General features: G+C 37.4%; 2 protein-coding genes and 1 long non-coding RNA gene across 3 annotated transcripts; 2 read left to right on the plus strand and 1 right to left on the minus strand.

The window, feature by feature from the left end:
• Positions 1-34: 34 nt before the first annotated feature.
• LOC114307791 (thyroid adenoma-associated-like protein) lies at positions 35-9,803 on the minus strand. The gene is made up of 4 exons (XM_028253199.2): positions 6,166-9,803; positions 5,617-5,876; positions 3,118-3,714; positions 35-2,655 (listed from the first exon to the last, which is right to left on the minus strand). Exons 1-4 carry the CDS (start codon positions 9,535-9,537, stop codon positions 204-206), a joined length of 6,681 nt encoding a protein of 2,226 aa, XP_028109000.2. The 5' UTR covers positions 9,538-9,803; the 3' UTR covers positions 35-203.
• Positions 9,804-11,259: 1,456 nt separating this feature from the next.
• LOC145822883 (protein FAR1-RELATED SEQUENCE 5-like) lies at positions 11,260-13,539 on the plus strand. The gene has a single exon (XM_082921316.1). The coding sequence runs from the start codon at positions 11,260-11,262 to the stop codon at positions 13,537-13,539; it is 2,280 nt and encodes a 759-aa protein (XP_082777442.1).
• A 91-nt stretch (positions 13,540-13,630) lies between these two features.
• On the plus strand, positions 13,631-14,033 carry LOC145790718 (uncharacterized). The gene is made up of 2 exons (XR_014329729.1): positions 13,631-13,748; positions 13,853-14,033. It is a non-coding gene; the product is annotated as an uncharacterized LOC145790718 (long non-coding RNA).
• The last annotated feature ends 6,309 nt before the right edge of the window (positions 14,034-20,342 follow it).

Here is a 20,342-nt window from a genome sequence, read left to right on the forward strand (position 1 = left end):
GCACAGAGAGAGAGAGAGAGAGAGAGTGTGTGTGTGTGTCTGTGTGCGCGTGCACGCTAGACTTGCATTAAACTCTAAAAATTAATACAGCAAGTTGTTACATGGTTAGGGGATAAAATTCAAAACAACCTTCCCCAAACATGACTCAAGTTCTTTGAATCACTTTCTATATGGAACCAAGCAGCTAGTATACAAATTCTGTCTCACCTAAGTAAGAAATATGGATCAAAACCATCCCAAGTTGATCCATCTCCTCTGGATTTGTCAATCAAATGACAAGAGGCACAAACCATTTTCTCATGTAACCTAACTACTAAAAAATACAAGTTCGAAATTAAAGGGTTCCTCATAAATGGATTGATAGCTTCTCCAAGTTCAACAACATCAAAAAGTAGAGAGTTACCGCTTTCAGATTCCCGTATGAAAACGCATTTTGAGAGGGCATAAAATCCAAGCAAATTTGCATATAGTGGTAAAAATGCATCCTTATGGTTACCCACACTACCGATCCAATCAACCCCTTCATGTTTGCCTTTATGATCATTTGCAAATGATATCAAGTGATGGTAAAATCTCGTTCTCCATGTATGTAAGAAATTACTTACCCCCTGTTTGTCAGAAAAGTCAACTGCCCAAGATTTTGAAATCGGAAGCTTCTCCAAATGAGAACAACAGATCTGACAGATCAACAACTTCTCTTCATGATGATTATCAATCTCCTTGTCAAAAACCCGTCTGACAAGATCACCTGTGGATATTACATAGTTTGCCACATTAATAACCCACTGGGAAAGATAGTTGAAGTACTTGAGCCAGTTACCAAAGATTGAAAATAGATGCTCAAAACTCAATTCGATTACTTTCTCCACTTGGGAGGGAACCACTGCAGTCTGAGAGTTTTCTCGTGGTCTCTTGGAAGTAAAGCACTTCTGCACATCTATAGCAAGCCTCCTTCTAAGCTCTTCATCCTCATCCTCCAGAAGCTTGATGCATGTGAACCATATATCTAGTATTTTATGTGCATACATATTAACAGCATCTCTTGGTTCAAAAACGGAAGATGGATTTTCAGATGGTATTTGAATATTGGAGACAAAATAGCCAATAAGCTCTGCTTGTTCTAGCAAACCAGATGCTACCAAAGATTCTGCAGCCGACTTTCGCTTGTTAATGGTCTCCGATGAGGCACTGTGTTGTTCAATTAGGTTGACATAGAAAACAATGCAATCATAGATGTGAGCCAATCTCTCAAATTGATCATATTTGCCAGGTTCAGCTGTTGTCCTCATCTCTAAGTTGGAAATAACAGAGCTTGTAAACAAATCAGCAAAACACTTCACACATATTCCCATGCAACAGATGAGTATTTCTTGAGTCTTCGCATGTCTTGTATGCTTGTATAAAGAAACCAACTTATCCCAAAACTGTAAGACTGAATCAAAATCCATATCACCAAGATATACGGTTTCCGCACATTGTTGGCTGACTGGTTTCTGAAATTGCAGCAAGTTCCAAGTAAAAAGAATTTTTAGAATGTAATACGTGCATTTGTGATTCTTCTCTGCCACTAAAATCTTCATCAGTGCTGCCTGGAGGTTAGTTTTGATCCAATGTGCAATGCTAATCTCACTCTTAGATTGGTCACTAGCCTCCATACCTGGTTCTGTAGCTTTCAGGAATAAAAGAAGCCACTTCAATGTTGCAATTCGAACTTCATATGATGCATCTGACATGGCGCGTACCAACCTTTGCAGAAAACTGAAACAGGCATTCTCCATTTCAGGTATCACTGCCAAATGTGAAGCAGGTGGAGAGCATTTGTGTGGCATCAGGAAATCTTCTTCAGCTACTTCTTTAGATGCTTGGGAAACACAATTGAAGTAGGAAATTGCTGCTTGTTTGCGAAGTTCTACTGTAGTTGGATCATAACACAATTGTCCATGAGTAGCTTCTACATCCAAGCATTCTGAGGATAACTCCCAGAGGAGGTCCCAAATGGGACCAATAATTTTGCTTATATGGCACGTTCTTGCAATACCGAGCATGATATCTAGCACCCTTAAGAAGCAGCAGTTGATGGTCGGGCAAGGGCACAATCTGGGTCTTCCAATCCATGAACACATCACAAGAACTTGGAACAAGTCCCCGATTATCTGATCTTTCTTAGAAAAATCAGTGAGATTCCTACAATTGTTTTCCAGAAGAGAGCTTAACTGCAATAGCATTCCATGAATTGAATTACAGGAAAAATTGTTCTTTTCATCGTTCATGCTGACTGGGATAGATGGGTCTGAAGTTGACATCATTTGACTCTCTCTGCAAGGCAACTCGGAGGCAATATTGAGCAGGACAGTTGGCAGTTTCTCATTAGATACCAGGCCTGTTAAAGCTCTTGATGCAAGAACACGAACTCGATGATTGCTTTGGATGGAGCATCTCCTGATAAATGGCATGAATAGGAAAGGGTCCAGGGTATCTCCAGTTTCACTTGCAACTGTTGAAGGCTTAAGCCGAGATAAAAGAATTAGCATGGGGCATAAGCTTGGGTGCACAACTCTAGCCAGGTTGGTTTCTGGATGTTGGGGAGGCCTATCGTTAAGAAACTCAGTCGCAACTCTCAGTTCATTGTATAAGAATGGATGCAATGTTGGATACCTTCAGAGAAGAAAGATTCAGCCATTTCTTAAGTGAGGGAGGGAACAAGAAAAAGAAGCATTATATCTCAATACAATAAGAAAGAATGTGTGATCATAAAGCAAGTCTGAAGTGTAACTGCCAAAAACAGGTAGCTGATTATAGGTCCATGCTCCTTTACAAATCAAGGCTTCCAAAATACTCAAAATTGTGTACTTAAAAGGTAATATTGCTTTAAAGAACATGATAGATTTAAACTCCAAAAAAATAAAAAGAAACGTGTTTCAGATTACATTTTAACACTAGAAGAATATTCAAATGGAAACTAAAAAAAATTTCAGAACTGTGCAAATCTGTAGACTTCAACAGTTCAGGCAAACTTTAGAAGTTTTTAGAAGTTCATAGGTATGTATAATAATGCAAGAAGTTACCAAAATAAAGTAGACACAAAAATGTAAGGCAAATAAGATGGTGACAGCACACCTGTGGAAAATTTCAAGTCCAGTTAGTGAACGCCGTGCAGATTCTCGTTTTTGTACGTTGAGAAATCCAATCATGCGACGAACCAAGGCAGTGTAAGCAAGACAGGCACTGTTCCTGATCTCCCAATAGGAAGAAGAGAAAGAACGTATCGAGATAATCAAAGCCTCAGCAGAAAAACCTGAGACATCAGTTGCTAGGTTGGTATCATTGAAAGCAACTCTGAGAACATTAAATGCATGCACAGTGGGAACGACACCCTCATCACGGATCTTAGAGGTCCTTCCACTAATATCCATCTCAAGAGACACTGGGGAAGCAGTTGGTTGGTTTGAATTTATAGACAAACTATTGCATGAATCATTGTTTGGGGTGTTTACATCAGTCGGATCCAGCAAAGACCTGTTAGCTACATCTATTAGCCAACGTAGTGCCCTTGGGAGGAGCCTCTTTGGTGTACCTTCTGGCTCTGAGAGAAAAAGAGCAGTGAATGCTGCAGGAATACCTGCACTTCTCCTCAATAAATCATCCACTGTTTGTCCTTTGGCCACAGTTCTTTCCATAAGTTGCTCCATCCAAGATTCCGTCAACTTACAAAGTCTGACAAATGAAGATAACTTTAGAAAATGGATATAGTATATGTTTATGATTCTGTAAATAAATTTCTCATGATCTGCAGCGTGAGCAAAGGTTGGCAAATAGGGACAACTTCTCTATGAAATTTAGTTGCAACACAAACCCAAATTGATCAATTAGGATAAGTCTACCAATGAAAAATAAGTAAAAGAATTTGTCTTTGTCCAGAAACAAATTGTACAGTTTCATCTACTCCATGTCTTAAGACACGAAAGGTTCACAGACAGTCCAGACAGGCAATACAAACAGATAGTGTTGTGTCTGTGAAACACTCTAATGGACCCCACATCACCTTGCAGAAACAAAAAAAAATAAAGCATGGATTCCATTTTGATGCATAAGAAGGAACACTTGTAGAAGTGAATGATTATCCTTCAAAAACATTCAACAGCACAAACTCTTGTGAGCTTATATCACCCTGCAAAAATAGGTTGTGCAACAGAACTAATTTGATTATGAAATCAACCATCATACAGCACAAACTTGAAAATATCTGATTTTTTTGTTGTCAAGACATTCCTATTTAAAGAAAAATGATAATCTTCAAGATACAAAGAATGTGTCTCTAATTGTTACTGGTAAGGTAATTATTATGACTGGAATTACTACACAAGTGTACAAAAATCCACAAATGTGGGTTTTCGACTCCATATTCTTCAAGAAGAAACAAAAAAATATATATTTGTTAAGAACTAGTCGAAATTGAGGGTTGCGTTTGGTAGAGTTTTGTAAATATAATTTGAGAGTATGAGTTGTATTTTGAGTTTGTGAGTTTTAGAATTATGATTTGAGTGTGGAAAATTTGTTTGGTGAAGAGTTTTGAAAAAAGTTTTGAATTGAGTGAGGAATTTTTGATGTGACATATGATATTTGATACAAAAACTTACAACTCATAATCAAACATACAACTCAAAATTCTATTAAAACATATAAAAATATTTTAAAATTCGAAAAATATTTTTTTCGAATATATAAAAATTAACATATGTAAATTGCAAAAAAAAAAAAAAATTCACTGTTCCTGTCAACCGGTGGGACGACTGGTTAGATTAAATTTGAAAAAAAAAAATGCCGAAAACCGCGCCGGAGACAGAGTGTTTTGTGCAGAGTTTTGGAAACGTGATTTCAGAACACGTTCCAAACATCATACTTGAATCAAGGCGTAGAACCATGGTTTGAAAACGCAACCAAACACAGCCGAGATTTTTAGAAAGAAATTACCCAAAAAACTTTTTGAATACCACAATTCACACAAAAAAAAAAAAAAATTATCAGAGACTAGCAACTCCGCAATTTGCATCCTAACAAGGACCGAAAAAAGAGCTAGAGGGCCACCAAGTGAATGTCATGCGAAGACAATCGAAAAGCTCAGCCCACACTTCTCTTTAAAACCCAGGTATTAAAGAGAGGGAAACTAGAGTCTTATAACTAGTATAGATGGGACAATTCTAGGCGATGTGAGACACATTCCAACACACCCTCTTGGACCACTACAACATACAGTAGCCGGACAAACGGCACACCAATCACAGGCCCAACCAAGCTCTGATACCAAGTTGAAAAGTCCAACCCACACTTCTCCTTAAAACTTAGGTATTAAGGAGAGGGAAACTAGAGCCTTATAACTAGTACAGATGGAGCAATTTCAAGCGATGTGGAACACATTCCAACAAAGACCAGGATGTGATTCCATTAAGATACGCCATGGAAATCAAAAGTTCAACAAAAGAGCAAATTCCAATCAAACCCATATAAATATCGAATTTTGGTTTTTTGCTTTCTTTTCAGGTTGATGACAGATAAATTCATCGGCAGATGACATTCCTTGTAATATCATGACCTCTGAAACTATGCCATGAGTTATACCTTGGATCATTTGAACAGAGTAAACGGTTGCAGAGAGCTGTAAAACCAGCCCTTGTCTTATCAATTGCACCATTGTGCTTCATTTTCAGAAGGACTTCCAAGAAGTGGTTTCCAATAGTCTCAAGTTGTTTCAGATCAAGCACTACATCAGATGCCATAGATGGAGCACTGGTGGCATCAGAAAATGGATCCCCAAATTTTGATGAGTCTGAAGTAGGCAAAGGAATTTTTCTTATGATGGTTCCTAGAAGAAGACTCACCTGAAAACACGAAAGGTAACAATAAATATTAAAATATTAATGTAAAAAGACTGGAAATAAAATATTAAAAAACTATATATGTAAACTTTTGCTTGATCCTATCTTATGTATATAATTCTTTATCTGAGGCTCTACCATTTTCTGCACAGGTAGCATTATTTTTCAGATAGCAACTAGAACAAGCAAAAGAAACTAACTATGAGCAAATCAAAGGATGATGGTGTAATTGTCCTCACTAGTTACATATTGTGAACAAGCAACTACCCAGAACAGAATAATAGTTAATTACCTCTTTCATTGCTAGCCAGCAACCAACCATGACAATCTGCTCTGATGGTTGGACATCTCGCACAACTCTTGAGTTTTTAACATCATGTTCGGATACAGACACAGAAACATCAATCTCAGCTGAAACCTCTGACAAAAAGGCATCATCATCAATCATACCGTCCATGTCCTCAGGTAAATACCAAGCATCAGCAGAAACCACCCAAAGAGCCAATGAAGTTATTCGCATGACCAATTCCAAGAGCTTCTCTAGTGTGAGTCTCATCTCGGAAAGACTAGACAATACTACATTGGAATTCCAGTCCAATTCCTCAACCGTATAACGAAGAGTAAGCAATACGCCATGAATAAAGCTTTTCTTGCATGCGTCAGAAAGATCCTTCTCTCCCTCCTCCACAGCAACATGCAACCAATCAATAAGCGATCTTACATATTCTACTGCAGGAGAGCTAGTATTACAATTTTGAAGATCCCCATTCGACAGCTCATGTGAATAAAAAGAAACAACATTGCAAGAAGGTTTGACCATCCACCCAAGTTCCAACACATACTTCCTAAATATGAGTCTTAAAGTCAGAGCTCCAGCATCACTTTCTCTGACACGAGGACTGCAAACTAATTGCTTAGCCCATGTGATTACTTTTTGGACCATGTCTTGACTACAAATGCCAGGAAGTGGAGTAGGAAAATGTAGCAGAATGCGGTACGAACTTTCTCGCAGCCGATCCCAACTATCAATAACTGAACCAACTAACAGCAAAGTTGAATCAGGCGAAGTCAACCCTTGATTGTAAGGACAGAGACTGGGCTCATAAGAAGCAGAATCTCGCTCTCCTTGTGAAGGAGGTACAATAGACCAAACATTAATCATTATCAACATGAGCTCCATGGCCATTATTTTTCTCTCATATGGAGCAGAAGGATAGCATGAGAAAAACAAAAAGGAACTCATCCACTTCATGAAGTAAAAAAGATCCTCTGCTTTGTTAACTGCAGCTTCCTCAGTTCCCTTACACGGAGAAACTTCCTTACTGTCACAGTCTGCAAAAGGTTGCCAGCCTCCCTGCTTAATTTGTCTCTCCAAGGCCGTCCGAACCCGAGAAAAGAACTTTCTGAACAAGCTGCTCCATTTCATCTGAAAAGCTGTCGAGCAACATCTCATGTTCAATGGCACTGCTTCTTTCATCAGACTGAGTTCTAAACGGGATGGTAGACTTGATGTCTTTGGGTTTAAAAATAGAGACTCTGCTGCATCTATACGAAGTGACTCATCAACATGGATGAGTGCAAGTACTAGCCACTCTGCCAGGACTTTAACCTTTATCCCCTTGATGCAGAAAACAGCATAACAATCAATCTTTCCTGCTCTCAGGCTTCCCCCTTCCTGAGATACTAAAGAATTATCACACCAGTCAATATCCCCTTCAATCAAAGCAAGAAAGCGAGAAACCTTGATCAAGGAGACCAAAATGGCCACTTGTTGTTCAACCCTGAGAGGCATATATATACTACTGAGCTCAGGATAAACCAGTTCAATCTCTACTTCACCTTGCCCGACCGAAATGAAAGCAAGCATGGAAAAGATGGCATCCACATCCAATTCTAGTAACAAAGGCAAGGCATACGTGTTCAAATTTGAGCGGAGCTTTGAGACTCCAGAAGCAAGACCAAACAAAAAGGGAGGCAAGCAATGACCTCTGTATTTTGCATAACCACTTTCAACACCATCACTGCTCCAACATTCATCACGCAAACACTCGAGAAAACACTTCAAGAATGTTGTGACAGCACAGCAAACATCATCATCAATGTAAGCATGTGTCGCTTCAAACAGCAAGTCAGAGCTCATATCTAAAATAGCCTTTGCTCCCAACCTCTTGGTCAGAGAAGCTAAAGGAACATATCTTCCCTTGCAACGTGGTCCTAGGCGGAGAAGATTTGATGTAATTTTCTGTAAAGACAACTTTATTCTCTCACTGCCCTCTGACCAACGGAGGGTAGACTGAATGTCTAAGAATAGATCAAAAATAAGATGAACTTGTTTGACAGTTTGACTAAGAGGATCCTCAAGGTTATTCCATATGATGCTCAATATGCGGGTACCCATGTCCTCTGAGATTGGATCATAATCTTCTGTTGGATTACCAACATTAGCTTGTATTAAAGTTTTTATCTGTTGCAAACAGATCTGCATTACAGTTAATGCATGGAAGTTAAAATGGCTATCAGTTGGGTTCTCACAGTACTTGCACAGCTCAGGCAAAATTCCATCATAGAGAATTGTCTGAACTGGGTTAATTATGTCTCCATTAGCATGAAAACCACTAATATCGTACCCTGATACAACAAACTGAGTATTAAGTACTGTTCTAGAAACTGCCGTAAGGATTCCTCTTATCAAGCAGAGTCTACTCAAAACAGAAAAATTACGGATTTCACAATACAAATCCCCCTTGAATGGAACCTTGAAAATTGCATCCTTGAATTCATTGTGAGGACTACCAACACGAACACAATTTGTTCGAAAAAAGACACCTTCCATGATAGCCAAACCAAGCTCCTCGGGACTGAGACACACCTGGAGAGCTGCACAAAAGCTAACCCCTGCAGCCACAAAACAATCCCTTGAAAATGCAGGCGATTTCAGAATGCTTAAAATGGACATCAAAATCATCTCCAAAATATCGGAATCCTGAGGTACCAAATCACTCTGACTAGCAATTAAACCATTGAACTTCAAGGGAAAACGCTGAAGCAAGTAATACATACAAGACAAAGCCTCTTGACACTGTTCCATAACAATCGGCGAAGGCCTAGACCAATCATTAGTCACCGAAACAACAGAATTCAAACCAGATACTATATCCAAAGCCACCAAAATAGCACATTCCTCAATAATTTCCACTAAATACCCTAACTTGGGCGAACTCATCATCGACAGAGCCACACGGGACACACAAAACCTCTTCCCTTTTCCATTCACACCACCATACTCATCGCAAAGCAATCGAAAACAATTACTAATCGAGGACTGAAAATTTCGACTCTTTGCAAGGACGGAAACCAATGTTCTGTGTAAGGGCAAAGAATTCTCGAGGAAAAGAATTTCCAAGTAAAATGGAGCAGAATCGGAAACTAAATCCTCTCGATTTTGTCCTAGTAAGTCTCCGAAAGCCGAAGCGAGTTTCTTAACGTGGTTGACTTGTGCATAGATTGAATTGAGAGAGACGAGTTGTTTCAATTCGGAGAAAAATTTAGGAGATAGTGTGTCTACAGGCAATTGATTCAGAGAATCTATGTAAGATTGTGGGAATATGATGGCGCTGTAAGTGTAGCGATGGCGATGTTGCAATGCTCGCCATTTCGCAGACATGATTGTTTGAACTAAAAAGGATTGGTTTCTGTGAGCGAGTTTTTTGAGATTGAAGTGAGAGCTTGAGAGAAGAAAGTGTCACCTGAACGATGACGATGATAGTTGTGCATGAAGAAGCGTGAGAAATGAAGTTCCTTTTGTGCTTACTCTGAACAACTCTATAATGGCGAATAGTCTCTGCGTCGTCGAATTCTTTTTCTCTCTCTAAATCTCTACTATGAGAGAGAGAGAGAGAGAGAGAGAAGGCGGCTTGTTCTCTGCAAAAATACGGGGTTTAGGGTATTACAACTAAAATGACATAAACACACCCCCGCGAGCGGATCGTCTAGAGTAACCCTCTAGGGTGATCTCTTAAAGTGAGCGGATCGGACGGCTCAGAATACTCCTCACCAAAACGATATCGTTTTGGTGAGGAATTTAAAAAAAAAAAAAAACAGATTTAGGATTTCAAACTTCTCCCCATATGAACAACTATACAGACGGCGGGAAAAAGCGAGCGAAACGAGAGCGAAGAAGAGTTTGTTTGAGGCCGATATCTGCATCCCCGTCGTCGTGTCGATCCCCTGCTCTGCTCCAACCGATTGAAACGTATATAGGTATAATTCGATTTTGTTTTTTTTTGGTCTCTGCTGTATCGAAGTTTCTGAATCTGTGGGTTTGTGTCTGAATCGAAGTTTCTCTTATACATACATGAACAAGCATTGTTTTTAAATTTACAGATTCATGTTTTAGAAGAGACCAAACCCACAGATTCATGTATGAAGCTCTAAATTTTAGTCTGAATCAGAAATTTGCACGAATCAGAAATTTACAGATTCATGTTTTAGTATAAAGCAAACCCACAGATTCATGTATGAAGCTCTAAATTTTAGTCTGAATCAGAAATTTACACGAATTAGAAATTTACAGATTCATGTTTTAGAAGAGACCAAACCCACAAATTTTAGTATTCAGAAATTTCTGAATACACGAATCAGAAATTTACAGATTAAGACAGCAATTTTAGTATCTGAAGCTGAAGATGGTAATATATTTTTAATTGTAATAAATATCTACCAAAATTAATAATTGAACCCTGAAAGAATCATTAGTATGTGGAATTTAAACTTTGAAGCCCAAAACAAATACAACTGAACTCTCAAACTTATTTTAATAAGAGCCAGAGTCAGAATTTTATTGAAAGTATTAGTGAAGTACTTATCAAAAAAAAAAAGGGGGGGGGGGGAACCAAACTACAAAAGAATTTAAACTGTAAGTTAAAATTGAATCCATCTTGGAATTTAAACTGTAAGTCAAAATTGAATCCACCAGGAGTATGCAGCACTGTTTATTGACTGAAGCAACATACATAGTTTAGGTAACATATATATATATATATATGTATATATATTTGAATTCGATTCTCTTTCTGCTTCATTATTATTGAATTAATTGAAGTACGATTTTCTGCTTATCATTTACGGTGTCACATTAGTATGTTTACTGGAAGTAGGTATCTGGTTGATTGTAATGTGTGTGTGCACACATGTATGGATGGAGCTATCATTTTCCAGTACAGAACAATATGGTTAGAATTGGATGCTTCAAATTATTTTGAAAAATACTTGCTTCAAAAATAATTATTTCATACCCTAATTTTTCTTTTACAGTTCCTTGTTTGATATGGAACCTAACAATCATGAGAATGACGGGGGTAAGTGAGATTGGAAGCCTAGAGTTCGCATGACATTTGATACAGAACAAGAAGCATATGATTTCTATAATACTTATGGAGGAAGGTTGGGCTTTAGTATTAGAAGGGGTTATGTAAACAAGAGCAAAGACAGGCAAATCACTTCAAGGCAATTTGTCTGTAATAAGGAAGGATTTCGGGTTGTCGACAAGCGAGATCCATTAACAAAAAATCCTAGGCAGGAAGTGAGGACTGGTTGTCAAGCCCGACTTGTCATTAAGTGGGATAGGAATATTCAAAAAAAATTTGTTAGTGATTTTCTTGAACAACATAATCATATCTTCGTACCAGCAGAATGTACGCATATGTTACCATCCCAAAGGAAGATATCTGCATCACAGGCAACCGAAATAGATTTAGCCGAAAAATATGGAATCCGTCTTAATGCTGCATTTGAGCTCATGGGTAATGAAGTTGGTGGAAGGGAGTCGCTTGGGTTTACAAAACTTGACCAAAAAAATTATTTGAGAACGAAGAGGCAAAACAGTTTAGCATATGGGGAGGCAGGTAGCATTTTGCAATATTTTCGTGACAAATCATTGGAGAATCCATCTTTTTTTTACTCCGTCCAATTAGATAACGAGGAGCAGATTACGAACATTTTTTGGGCCGATGCTCAGATGATCATGGATTATGGGCAATTTGGTGATGTTGTCACTTTCGACACTACTTACAAGTTAAATAGTGCACATAGACCATTTGCGTCTTTTGTTGGACTGAACCATCATAGGGAAACTGTGGTATTTGGTGCAGCTTTGATGTATGATGAGACCGCCGATTCTTTCGTATGGCTTTTTAGAAGATTCTTGGAGGCAATGTCAAGTAAGGCTCCAAAAACAATTTTTACGGATCAGGATGCTGCAATAGCTAAGGCCATACCTATTGTCATGCCTAACACAACCCATCGCCTTTGCACTTGGCATTTGATGCAAAATGTATTAAGGCATGCAAATTCTATCTTCAAGGATAAGTCGATGAAGGATAAGGGGGTGAAGAGTATTTTATACACGTTTATGTACGACATTGAGGATGAGGAAGAGTTTATGTTAAAATGGGAGGAAATGCTTGACAAGTATGAAGTAAGAGATAATCATTGGTTGAAGTTAACATTTGGGGTCAAGGAAAAATGGGGTTGGCCATATGTTAGAAATGCATGGGGTGCGGGCATGAGTAGCACCCAACTTAGTGAATCCTTTAATGCTTTCTTGAAGGATTTCATTCAGTCTGATCATAACTTAATGCAATTTTTCATGCATTTTGATCGAGTTCTGTCTGAGAAAAGGTACAAAGAGTTACAAGCCGAATATGCTCTATGCCAAAAGTTGCCCAGGGTGAATATTAAAGTGAAGATTATGGAGCAAGCTGCAGATGTTTACACAAATAAAATTTTTGAAGAATTTCAGGATGAGTATGTCAAGTCCCTTGAAGTCAACATTGAAGAAATTGAAAATGATGGTGAGAGTACCGTTTATACGGTTCTTGATAGTGATGGTATAAGGGTGAGGAAGGTGAGGCAGGAGTGTGATGATTCGGTCACTTGCAATTATAGGAAGTTTGAAATGAAGGGCATTTTGTGTAGTCATTGTTTGAAGATCCTTAGAGAAAGACTCAAATTGAAAGAGATTCCTTCACAGTATATTCTGAAGAGATGGACTAAAAAAGCAAGATTTGAAAATGTGAAAGATAGGTGTGGGCATGATATTCAGGTTGATGTAAGATTGCATCAAACTTCACGTTATAGGTCATTGATGGCAATATTCAGATCAGTAGTGTGTAGAGCTTCTGAAAGTGAAGAAACATATAATTTGACGGTCGAGAAAGCGGATGAATTAATTGCAGACATTGAAACCATGTTAAGCGCAAAATTCAATATGCCTTGTTCAGATACTATTCAACAAGAAAGCCCCCCCAACAAATGCCCCGAAAGCTTTGAAGTGGATGGTGTAGCGGATAAAAATGTAGTCCAAGCAAAAGGACTCAAGAGAAAAGAGTGCACTAGCAAGGGACGAAGGCGGACAAAAGGTGGTTTGGAGCTTGCGTTGGCAAAGAAAAATAAAACAAGTTCACATAATGCTTCTCAAACTTCCATATCTGTTACTCTTCAAACTCCTCCCTTATTTTCGGCAAGTGCACCTGAAGCACCTCCCTTAATTCCTCAGTCTGCACCTTTATTTTCAAGTGTTCCTCAACTTCCTCCATTCTCGCCGAGTGTTCCTCAAGTTAGAACTTCTTCGTCTCAATTTATGTATTCCGCCTATGATGTAAGTTAGTTTAATAAAAAGTTTTAGTACGAATTTGTAGCTGACTATTATCACTTTAGATTGATATGTGTTTCTTATTGTTGCAGCCAAGTTTTCTTCATCACAATATGCATTTTTCAATGCCATCGATGTATTCCGGCCATGGAACCTATCAAGCATTGCTTAACAATGCAAGTAGTTATCACTCGCAAGCTTCAAATAGTCCGGCATGTAGTGAAGTAATTTTTTTTTCACCTTTCCTCTTTTATTTTGTCATTCATTCATTTAAAGTTCCATTTTATTTTATGGTTCCTTTGATGTAATATATATATTTTTTTTGTAGGTACTATATGGTCGTGGGCGCGGCCGTGGGCATGGGGATGTGGATCACACGCCAACGTCTTAGCGTTATTTTGTTTTGGGAATTTGTGTGAATTTTTTGTTGGATATGTAATATTCAAAACCTTTCATCAAACTGTTGCTAAAAATTTTCTGTTCAAATTACTCAGTAAATGTTGCTGAAACTAATGTTGAAATGTTGAAATTTTGATTAATTTTTGAAATGTTGAAATTTTCTGTTCAAATGTTCAAATGTTCCTGCTGGCAGCATTCCTTGGGTTCTTCTGCTGAAATGTTCAAAATTTTCTGTTGAAATGTTCAAATTTTCTGTTGAAATGTTCAAATTTTCTGTTCTTCTGCTGTGGGCAGTCTATCTGCTGGGGTTCTTGTTGCTGTCACTCATTGTTGTTGATGGATGTATATTCAAGGTGTAAAGAGGTTGCTGCTGGATTTTGTAGTCTGTAGAGATGGCTGTTGGATTTTGTAGTTTGCAGAGATGGCTACTTTGTTGTCAATCTGTCAATCTGTTTTGCAGTCGATCCTCTTTGCTCTAGGTTGATCCTCTTTGTTGCTCTACTTTGATCCTCTTTGTTGATATTCTGGCTACTACTTTTTTTCAGTCCAAACTAGCTTTAGATGGGCAGACTTCTCTTCTATGGAGCATATATGGAGTACCAATGTCAATAGACAAATTGGAATTCTTGTCCTGATATACATATAGTGTGGGAGTTCTTCTTGACCCTTTGTGTTTTTTTTCCCCATCCTGCTCCAAACAGCTCCCATCATTTATTTTTATATGCTGAAGTTTAATGTGCAAGTGCCTAGAGTTAGGAGCTCTTCATAATTGAAAATGCTTGCATCATGCTGCTATGCAATAGTTTCATGTTATATGATAGATTTTCAGATAACAATTGCTGCCTTTTTTAATTATGAAGAAATGATAGATGCATGATAGTAAAAGTTTTCAATGTTAGCCGATACTTGGCCTTATGTTTTCCATGACATCGAATTGTATTGTTCAGTTTGTAAAGTTGCTTAAACTATTATCTTACTGCATAATTTAGCTGGCTGACCCCTATTTGATGTCTTTTTTATGTGTACTTCATTTGATTCTCATATTAGACTCAAAAGGACAGTGAGACCTTGACATTGGTGTATGAATGATATGACAAGCATAAGTAAATAATCAACTTGTTTTAATTCAAGAAATTAGTAGTAGCATGAAGTGGTTAAAATAAGTTGGTGCATCTTTCACATTATTGAATAGTTGAAAGCATTTCCTGTTCATGGTTGAATTCCTTGCAAGCTTTGGATTACTGTGTACATGAACAAGACGAACCAACCTGTGGAAGCACTCCATGAGTAATACTCGAGAAAATTCCTAGACATAGACACAACACCTTAGAAATTTCTGTGTTTTTTAGGTTCTCATCCCTTGATCCTGCATTGTTACACTACTTTTACATCTGAATGGTCAAGGACGGTTAACAAAATTTTGCAGTTTTGTATTTAGAGCTCATTAAGTAGTTTTGTATTTAGAGCTCCTTGAAAGGATTTAATAAGTGTGGTTCTAGCTGGAGTGTAAAATTGTTAATTTGGCAGGCTTGCTTCATTAATTTATATATCTGGTATCAAATTTTCATCTGCTAAAATTTTATTTTACATTGATTTTCAAGAAGGTGATATAAGTTGATTATAATTGGAAGCTTTGATCTTACCCATCGTTGCAAATTCCAAGATTAAAGTATATTGGTATACTCCTGGGAATGTCGAAGCCTTACCATGCTGCAATCTTGAACTTTTCCCTTTATTGTTCAATGTGCTTTTCTTTTTCTTTTTCTTTTTTTTAAGTATTTGGCAGCATACATCAATTATAAGTATTTGGCAGCATACATCAATTTGGCAGCAAACACCTTGAACCTGTTCATGGAACACATTGAACCTGTCCATTACAAATACACCTTCAACCTGTTCTTGATGAAATATTTGGCAGCATACATCAATTAAACATATTTGGCAGCATACATCAATTTGGCAGCAAACACCTTGAACCTGTTCATTGAACACATTGAACCTATCCATTACAAATACACCTTGAACCTGTTCTTGATGAAATATTTGGCAGTATACATCAATTAAACATATTTGGCAGCATACATCAATTTCGCAGCATACATCAATTTGGAAACCTGTTATACACACATATAATACACCCGTTCATTCAAAACATAGTTAATCAATATACCTGTTTTTTTCAAACCATCACATATAAGCAACCAACATAACTCAATAGAAAAGTAGAACAAAAAATTCAACAGATTTCATCTCATTCAAACCTGTTATACACTTGTTTTTACAAGCCATCAGATTTTTAAGCACCAAAAAAAAATTACAAAACAAGAAGAAAAGTAGATTAGAAAAGTAGATTTGCTAGCCATCAGATTCATAGCATGTCCGAAAACCTAAAATACAAAAGTACACTGTTCTTGAATACACAAAATACACAAAGTAGATTACATTAAGTCATTTACATGATAAAGTACAAAAATACACAAAATACAATGACATAAGTCATTGCCTTGAACATCTTCTCCATCCTTTGAAGCCTTCTATCATGCTCACCAACCCTTGTCCGTAGATCATTAATTTCTTCTGTTGTTGAATCTGTTCGAGGTCCAGCATTGGTTGAAGTTGATGCGGTAATGTCGTCGTCGTTGTCATCGTCATCATCTGTGAACCACCTGAAGTAATTGTAGTGGTTGTTCGTAAACTACAATGGACAAGAATTAGTTAATCAATAAAGAACAAACGAAATTTGTAAAAAGTAACAGATTCATTTATATAACAGGTACTTACATATTTTCTTGGGCAAACAAAATAGGCACGTCCTTTATTTCCATTTGCATTGGTTTGTACAATACGCAGGATAGCTATGCTTCCACAAATACAAAACCTTGGCTTGAATGTAAAGTTCGTATTATTAGTAGAAGATGAAGCCATTTGTTTATCTGCATAAAAAATACCAACAGATTCAACTACTGATTAGTAGAAGATGACGTTCTTCCAATTTTTTTATCTCTCAAGTTGTTTTACCTATTATTCTTCCTAAGTGTAATTTTGTTAGTGTTGAAAGCAATAGGATTTTGCAATGTGTAATCTGTCCATTACTTTTACTTGTTTTCATCTTTAATTTTATTTTATGTTTGGGTGTGGAACAATACTTAGGATATTGGGTTTGTAGAGGGGGGGGGGGGAAGGAAAAGAAAATTGAAAAAAGAAAAAACAAAAGCTGTGTATGAAACTAATGTGATTCTTGAATGAGTATAGTGCGATCAAACATGCATTTCATGTAAAACACAAGCATATGAGAAATGTCCCTAGTGTGATTCTTGAATGAGTATCTAAAGTTACCAGAGTAGATGACAGTGCAGGATGTTTCTTCAGTGGGCTAAGCAAAAGCTGTGTATGAAACTAATCTTATTGAGAAGAACCTAATGAAGAATGGATAGTACAGGATACAAGGGAGGTTTTTTTCTTATGGAAGAGGTAGTTGAGAGAGTTAAAATATTGGAAGGAAACTAACAATTGAAAAACAGTGTGCAAGCAGGGCTGGTTGGTATGACTTGGGTTTGGTTTAAAAAAAAAAAAAAACTCAATTACATTTCTCTTACATTCCTCTGTCTTCCAAACTGAGAATGCCCATTTTATGATCAACCAGAGAAATACTAAATTTAAATTACACACAGATTAAATTATACAAATAGAGGGTCATTTCAAATTACACACAGATGCCCATGTTTGGAATTTAAATACTACATTTCTGTGTGTCATATAATTTAAATTACACACAGATTAAATGCCCATTTCAGGCCCATTACACACAGATGCATATATATATATATATATATATATATATATATATTCATAAATTTCTTTGATAAATATATATATATATATATAAATATATATTCATAAATTTTTGTTACATACTGTTATCTACACACAGATGCATATATATATAAATATATAAATATATTCATAAATTTCTTTGATAAATATATATATATATAAATATATATTCATAAATTTTTGTTACATACTCACTGTTATCTACACACAGATGCATATATATATATATATATATAATGCCCATTTCTTTGATTTAAATTACACACAGACGCATATATATATATATATATATATATATATACAGTTCGGTTCCTCTAAGCATGATTTGAAATAAATCATGTAAAAAGTCTCAAATCAAACCGTAAGATCATATTTTTTGATTTTTTCCCTAATTTTTGGAATCAAAACCCTAATATTTGAAGTTTAGAGGATGAACGAACCTGTGGTTTTTTCTTTCAATCTGTTGGAGGATGGTGACCAAGCGGTGTGGCAGCGACAGCGGCAACGGTGGCGTGTGGCAGCGGCGACGGTGGCGAGTCGGAAACTCTCAGCCTTTCTCTCTCTCTCTAATTTCAGATCTGCATTTCCATAGAGTTATCGTTGTTTTGAAATCCCTAAATCTGTTTTTTTTTTTTTTTTTTTTTTTTTTTTGAAATTCCTCACCAAAACGACGTCGTTTTGGTGAGGAGTATTCTGAGCCGTCCGATCATCCACTTTAGGAGATCACTCTAAAGGGTTACTCTAGAGGATCCGCTCGCCACACCCCCCCCCGGTGTGAATTTATTTTTTTGCTCAATAATTTTATTTTATTTTTTGGTTCACTAGTTCAAAAATACGGGGTTTAGGGTATTACATCTAAAATGACATAAACACCCCCCCCCCGCGTGTGAATTTATTTTTTTGCTCAATAATTTTATTTTATTTTTTGGTTCACTAGTTCAACCCACATATATTATATAATTATCAATTATAAGTCTTCATATTATGGATTCATAAGGAAACAAAAAAACGTGGATTTATTAATGTAATTACTCTATGTTTTTTAATAGCATTTATCACTGACTTAAATGCATTTTTGTAGGATAGTGAATATAGAATGACATAAACTTCATTTAGATTTAAACTCATCCTTGAGTTGGTGGTTGTAGAGGGTCAGAAATTAAAGTAAAAATTAAGTATGAGACTAAGTGCTGAGATTGCCCTTTTAAGGCGATCAAGAATGACTAAAAGAGCATGGACTAAAACTCAAGAGAAGTGGGTTAACAAATGGGCCGAAGCGAGTCCGACCTGTCAAAGATTCGAACAGACTCCACCAAGAAAAATGTCTAAGTGAAGTTGCAGAGGCAATCTAAAGTTTCTGAGGGAAAGAGAAAACCGAAGTAGCTAAGTTATAGAGATAACACTTGCAGCAGTCAAGTTGCTGAGGCACTTTGCCTCAACGTTGCCATTCCCAATATTGTCGGTTCCGCCGCCATCTGAAGTTGTTGAAGGAAAGAGAAAACCGAAACAATTAAGTTGTAGAGGCAACACTTGCAATGACCAAGTTGTGGAGGTACTTTGTCGACGCTGCCATCCCTAATATTGTCGGGACTATCATTTGAATTTGCCGTGGGAAATGACTGTCGCAACAACTGCAGCCGCCTCAATTAATGTACAGAGAGAACACCCCGCCAAGGTGATAGCAGCCTTTGGGAGAAGCTTCCCCTCTACAAGTAGAGGCTAATGCTTGGCGTTGATAGCAAGCCCCAATCTAGCCTAAGGCTGATAGTAGGCCCCCAAAGTCATTTTTAACTCAGCATTGATTGCAAGCCCCGAAGCTCACTAGCTTGGTGCTGACAGTAAACCTCAAGGCTTACTAGTTGGAGCCTATAGCATGCCCAAAGATACGAGTATACCTCGATGATCCCAGGAAGATAGGAGCAAGGTAGCCTAAGTGTAAGGGACTCCATTTCCATTACCCAGGTCATGGACTTACCTTAGTGGCATAGGCAGGACTAAGGAAGTCCCCTTTGAGCTTGGTACTAAGGCACAGCATGGCTAATAGCAGGCTTGGTTGTGGCCTTCACCCTAGGAAGCTGGGGAATTTGTGGTTAAGTGACTAAGAGCGGAGGTTTCACTGAAGAGAACACAAAACATGGCTGATAGCAGGCTATGAAGTCTTAAGAATGCATGTATTCGCCAAACTAAACCGAGAAGGTAAGTGCAGCGGCAATGTTTTACCACAAGTGCACTTGTCGAGGCTTACGCTGAGAAGGCGAGTTGTAGCGACAAACACTCCTGCCACAAGTGTACTAGCTAAGACATCTGTAAAGTTCATGCTGAGAAGGTAAGTTGTAGCAACAAACACTCCTGTTGCAAGTGCACTCGCTAAAGCAGTTATGCCAAACAAATAGTACACAATACATGCAGAGTGACGTGTGTCACTTCCAGCCTGGTAGTTCAAGGCAAAATATTTCATGTGATCCTCTATGACACATGTCTTCTCTCTATTTGATCAGTTGGTGTTCTCTTAGTACTAAGGAAAAATCTATAAATAGAACCCATTTCCTAGCTCAAGGGAGGATAATAGGGGATTTGAGGGAGAT

Source organism: Camellia sinensis, chromosome 1 (genome assembly GCF_055761805.1).
Source record: "Camellia sinensis isolate YWXY chromosome 1, ASM5576180v1, whole genome shotgun sequence".
NCBI classification, from domain to species: Eukaryota; Viridiplantae; Streptophyta; class Magnoliopsida; order Ericales; family Theaceae; genus Camellia; species Camellia sinensis.

Excerpts from the sequence above, each read along its gene's own strand:
- LOC114307791 (XM_028253199.2), bottom strand. The coding sequence starts at position 9,537 with ATGTCTGCGAAATGGCGAGCATTGCAACATCGCCATCGCTACACTTAC. Across the intron at positions 5,877-6,165 it reads GCTGGCTAGCAATGAAAGAG|GTGAGTCTTCTTCTAGGAAC; the intron begins GTAATTAACTAT and ends TCGTGTTTTCAG. Across the intron at positions 2,656-3,117 it reads GGACTTGAAATTTTCCACAG|GTATCCAACATTGCATCCAT; the intron begins GTGTGCTGTCAC and ends TCTTCTCTGAAG.
- LOC145822883 (XM_082921316.1), top strand. The coding sequence starts at position 11,260 with ATGACATTTGATACAGAACAAGAAGCATATGATTTCTATAATACTTAT.